The sequence below is a fragment of the Mesitornis unicolor genome, unplaced genomic scaffold (genome assembly GCF_000695765.1).
Source record: "Mesitornis unicolor isolate BGI_N332 unplaced genomic scaffold, ASM69576v1 scaffold34850, whole genome shotgun sequence".
Taxonomy (NCBI): Eukaryota; Metazoa; Chordata; class Aves; order Mesitornithiformes; family Mesitornithidae; genus Mesitornis; species Mesitornis unicolor.
The window spans coordinates 79,147-85,146 of NW_010159743.1; the positions used below are offsets into that span (position 1 = coordinate 79,147).

Here is a 6,000-nt window from a genome sequence, read left to right on the forward strand (position 1 = left end):
GTAGCAAAATTAGACTGATTTATTAGCAAATGCTATTATCTGGTTACCTTCTCAGTTGAAGCTTATGGTTGGTTTCAATTATTCTGATAGTGGCAACAAATCAAAGTTTATTTAAATACTCGTAGTCCCTCTAGCTCTCAAGTCAAAACACTGTGACCCTAAACACTACCTTGTTTATTTGGGTTTTTTTGGTAAACATACTTAATTTCAGCAGTGAATGAAGCAAAAATAACTAAGCCTACAGTCCTGGAAGTGAAGGAGAACATGAAAAGTCTCATCAAAAAGACCAAAGGGGCTGGTGCTGAATAGGGTGGGGAATGTGATTGGACATGGAAAATGTTGAGGTACTCAATGCCTTTCTTGCCTCCATCTCTACCCTCAGGCCTCCAACATCCCAGCACCTTCACACAGCTACTACCCACAGTAGAGAAGAACTGAGCTGGGGACTACTTAAGTAAACCTGACATACACAAATCCACCAAACTCTACAGGGTGTACCTCAAGATGCTGAAGGAGAAGGCCAACTACACGAGGCCATGCTATTATTTCTTGAGAGGTCACTGCAGCCGGGAGAGATCCCCAATGACAGGGCAGGGCAAGACAAATCTTATGCCAGCTTTTAAACAAACACAAACCAGAGGATCTGGGGTATTACGAGCCAGCAAAGATCCATTCACGGGGATCTTTACAAGCTTGAAAAGTGAAACCACACAGAATTCAAAGCAAAGTCCTTTGAGAGACAAACCCCACGGACGGGAACCTGCTGCTGACTCACGCGCTATGTAACACCTCTGCAGAAAGAGGCAGGGACAAGAATTTTAATATTAAGTCAGGAACGTGCTCCTGCACACCAGACTGCACCAGGAAAAGCACAAGAAACAAATCAGGAGATTTTACTCCTCTGCTTGGTGCTCATCAGATCATCTCTCCAATACTGCACCAAGTTTTGTGCTCCCAAGTACCAGAGCTCCAGACAAACCGGAGTGAATCCAGCAGGCAACCGGAGGCAACTGACAGACATTTCACCAAGGCAGAAGGGCTTTAATCTTATCACAAGGGTGGTTAAGCACTGTACACACTGCCCAGACAGGCTGCAGGATTTCCATCCTTTTAACATAGTCACACCCCACTTGGACAAGGCCCTGAGCAACCTGACCTTAAATCTGAAGCCCTGTTTTGTGTAGGAAGCTAAGTTAGATGATGAGAGCTGCTGTCACACCAAGTTCACAGAATCACAGACCATTAGGGATTGGAAGGGACCTCCAAAGCTCATCCAGTCCAATCCCCCTGCCGGAGCAGGAACACCCAGATGAGGTTACACAGGAAGGCGTCCAGGCGGGTTTTGAATGTCTCCAGAGAAGGAGACTCCACAACCTCTCTGGGCAGCCTGGGCCAGGGCTCTGTCACCCTCACTGAGAAGTTTCTTCTCAAATTGAAGTGGAACCTCCTGTGTTCCAGTTCTGCTGATTCTAACTCACCAAGCAAATTCTCTTGCGAAGTACATTAAACTTTTATGATATTTATGAGTTAACACTGTCAAGACAGGTTCTTAAAGGTCATTTAAAAACAGCAAGTTATTTTCCTGAACAATTTAGTTCCCTGTCAGAAACTGAAAGTTTCTAGTGTTCCTATATTTACACTGCAGTTACATTAATCTTTCTGTTGAAACTGCTGTCATCAAGAAGTTACTGTCAACGCACAGCAGCTTTTTGCTGCCACTATCAGCCCTGTAACTAGAATTTTAAAACCCCCAACCTACCAATAACCCCAATTACTGGCCCTGCTGCCTCTAGAAAAAGAGGCACAGCATTTCCACTTACCGTGGTCATGAGGTGCTCGGTGACGGCCGCCACCTCCTGTTGTTTCTGCAGCAGCAGGGGCATGCCCATCTCCAGCGCCGTGGCACCTCGTAACTGCACCTTATGAGCCGAGTGGACCACCAGGGGAATGATCAGCTTTGCCCACCTCACCGCCTCTTGCACCATCTGGGCTGGGGTTTGCTCCACTAAGCTAGATCCAAAAAACAGGTATCGGTATTACAAGTCTGACACTCAAAAATAATCTCGGTATCATTAACAAACACTAATTCAATGCACAATTTACAGGAAACCACTCTGAATTCTATTTTTCTAAACAACTGTATTTTGACAGTTCACTTAAAACTGCAATACCGAGGTGTTATTTCAGATAAACCTCTCCACAACCAATGTTTACAGTTGTCCCTTCTATTCTATCACAATTTTTTGGTCAAAAGAGCCAAACTGAGAGCCTGAAGGAAGGACACCATCACTTCCTCATAGGCAAACTTTGTGTTTGGCCACCAATTAACCAGCCCATGCAATCCCAGCGGTCCAGACCAATTCCAACTGGCCACGTGTGCTGAAAACAACACATGCCTGCCGCTGGAAAACGACCCAAACTCTGAAGCAGCACAGGTTGGCACAGACTCGGTGTACAGAGGCCTTGTCAAGCGTTCTTATCTTACCCACTAAGGTTTTATTTCAGTAGTTTCCCCAAAAATCGAAGCATCTATGTTAACATTTTAATATTGCCATGCACGTACCGTATAATAACATTCAGTGCTTCGTATTCAACCACCATAGACTGCGCATCTTTAGCAAGGATGGTTTCCAGGGTAGAAATAATACTGGACACCTGAGGAAATAAGAACATCAGAGCGAGCACCTGAATATTTATACTTCCATGAGGAGCTGCTATCATGAAATTTTGTTTCCTAGCACTGTGCCCTGTATTTGGATTACGTTCAGTCTAGTCTTAAGGTTAATACTCTGACCAAACTGGAGTATTCACAATATTTCTCCTCTCTACTGCTTGACTGGTACCCAACAGAACTGTTCACGTTGCAGCTGCTCCCTCAAGAGAAGCAATAATTTCTTGGGTCTTTTTCCTCTGTACCTGCCCTTATTTCCAAGACCTTTTCCCTATACTTCGCTGTCAAATTTGATAGGAAATGACCTTCAGATTCAAAAGCTACTGAGTGGAGAGTGATCAAAAGCTTGCACAAGCCTCATCTCCCTAGGAAATCTGCAAACACACAAAACAGTGAAGAAACTTACCTCCTTCTGAACAATTTCAGCAAAAAATTAGAGATCACCCAAAGTGCCCGAGTGCGAGTGCTTTTATCTGCAGATGTTACAGCAATGCTGTTCAGCATTGAAAGCAAGTCTTGGACTTCAGTTGCTGAAAGCAGAAGGCACAGCGCTCAAATCCTGCTCTTGCGATTCTCAGCAAGTCTCTGGTCATTTTGCCCAGCTGACATCACTAGAGACCCACTCAACCAGCAGCCATGATTTTCGATGTCTTACATGACTTTCTGGCAATTTCTCTCAAAATAAAACTAGCAAAAAAGTATAAAATTATCAACGTACAGGTAAATTAGTGCAGTACATCTATGTTTGTAAGAAACCACATCATCATCAAACTAGAATGCAATTGTACCTGAAAACACTGCAGCTAAATATTACATATTTAATTATTCAGAACTTCCTGTATTTCCAAGAGGGTGGTAAAGCTGCAAACTGAGGCAACAGTGAGCTCATTACACACTAAAAAGAATAAGGCTAACAGAGGACTTGCACGTCACCAGAAGGCAGATGGAGAAGTCACGTATTCCTTTAAAGTTCAAAGGTAACAAAGCCTGATTTCTTACAAATTTGGGCTTTGTGGGTAAACGACCTCACCACCAGAGAAACATAAGCTCACATGCACTCCTTTCCTCAATCAAGAGTACACAAAAAACTAAAGGCTAAATTCTGAGTAGCAGGAAAGCAGGACACACTGGAAAATGAGTAGAAAAACTGAGAAAGAATCAACTTCATTGAACAGAATGGCAGAGTCACATAAAAAAAACGCTCTCTGCACACCCACACAGGATTTTGTTCAGTCCTGCCTGAGTTTCTCTCTAATAAAGGTCATTCCAGAACATTTATCCAAGAGAATGTAACACTTCCAGAAGAAAGGGAAAGAATAACTGACAGTACCAGAAGTTAGCAACAGAGCAATAGCACAGCAGCATGAAAAGAAATCAGCACTTTTTCGTACAAGATGGAATTAAGGGAACCGATCTCACTGCTCACACTAGAGACAAAGCCACTCTACCACCTCAGAACCGTAAACTTGGTCAAAACTCAAGTATACGCCAACAAAGAAATAAAAGAAGAACTCCAGTGTACACACACACACGTTACCAGCATCCACACTGGTCTGTTTACTTACCAGACAATTCACACGTAACCTTCGAATTAAAAACACAGAATCCCAACGCCTGTAACGCTGCATTACTTAGACTCAAGTCTTGACTAGACATGTGTGCCTGAAAGAGGAAAATAAAGCCTCAGTTTACACAAGGAGCTGAGAAGTATCGTCCTAATACCAACACTTCTGCTCAACGGAGAGCTGTCAAAAGAACTGATGAGAAATGCACCCGTGCAGGAAACCCTTCCTGATCGCATACACTGCAAATCAGTGAAATAATTTGAGGCTCATTCTTAGTAATTTAGATATTATTATTATTGAAATACGTTCTACACACCCAAAGTTCTTTACTTCTTCACTTGTCGTGTGCTATCACTTGAATCTCCAACTGTTTTTAAACATTTAAAACAGATGGGGAAAATAATGGCTAAGAACAGTCTTCACACTGATCTTCAAAACCATTTTTACATCTACCATATTCCAATTGTCCGAGGAGTTTCTAAAGGCAGACAGAGCACACTGTGTCTCTTCCAGCTGGAAGATCAGCTTTGATCAAAGAGCACTGCCTGAACACATTCAACACCCTGTGGTTTTTTCCTGGAGCAATTTCTAGTGAGATGGAAGATACATTTTTGCCAACAAACCCTTAGTGCTGTGTCACCGGCTTGAACTTTTACTAAACGAACTCCAGTTCAAGTCTTACAACAGCCACTGACCTTAACAACCACCTAACCATGCCTTTGATCACTGGAGTGTAGAAAACTGCACGGGAAGGACGTACCTTGAACGCTTTGCAAAGCCGAGGAAAGTGTCTTTTGATATCTGCAGTGAATTCTTTGCCTTCTTCACCCGTCAAGCGACTTGAGGGAGCAGATGGGAAAACAAGCAATATTCACAGGTTAAACACGTTACCACCCACACAACTTTAAACTTCTGATGCACAATTCATGACCTAGCACAGAACAATTTCCTTCACTGAAGAAGTTAAGAGTAATAATGGCACTCACCAGAGTCACTCTGACATATCAGTAAAATACTGTGTTATAACACACGTCCTCATATGTCAGAAAAAGTGACCTAATGACCCATTTTGTGCTTCTGGAGCATAAAGAAAACATTAAGGAGGTTTTTTTGGTCATTTTTTATTAAAAAAACCCAAACAGTAAAGGTTAATACACACAACCTCTAAACGACTGCTGCAAATCAGACAGACTTTCCACAGCAGTACAGGAGCTTAAAGAGCACATTCCTCAAATGCAGTTGTGAAATCCAAGCTCCTCACTCCTGGAAAAGTCTGGTTTGACAACTAGCAGCCATGATTTTGCACATACCCGAGGAACATCCCTACAGAAGAGCTATGCTGAGCCTGTAAAACGTTAACTTGTCAGCTTCACATAGCAAAACCCAACCAGATTAAGTGCAGTCACCCAGAAGACAACCTGAGAAATCTGTGGTTGTTTAATACTATCTTTAAGTTAGGATGGGGGTTTTTGTCAGTTATTACTGTAAAAATCTTACAGTGTTATCAGGACCACTGATCTCTCAGCAGTTACAGCGTTAAAAGCTGCTACGGAACTGAAAGACAGGAACTCAAGGGAGATAACGATGGGAAGAGAGAAAGCCTTTGCGTAAAGATGCTAACAAATTAAAGAGATTCAGGTAACAGCAGAACCTCACGGTTAAAAGGTATCTTCCAGAAGAAAATGCTATCAAAATAAGACACGACCATAGCAAAACGCGACAAACACACCAAAACCTTTCCGATCCAACAGCTGAAATGCAAGT

At 42.6% G+C, this 6,000-nt stretch overlaps 1 protein-coding gene across 1 annotated transcript in view; it reads right to left on the reverse strand.

The window, feature by feature from the left end:
• The window catches only part of RIF1 (replication timing regulatory factor 1), a gene marked incomplete at its 5' end in the record, with an annotated part of 28,566 nt that overhangs the window by 22,134 nt on the left and 432 nt on the right, over positions 1–6,000 (reverse strand). Inside the window, 6 exon segments of the mRNA XM_010187680.1 lie at positions 1,821–2,010; positions 2,564–2,655; positions 3,078–3,106; positions 3,109–3,201; positions 4,237–4,333; positions 4,997–5,075. Coding sequence (XP_010185982.1) covers positions 1,821–2,010; positions 2,564–2,655; positions 3,078–3,106; positions 3,109–3,201; positions 4,237–4,333; positions 4,997–5,075 — 580 coding nt within the window.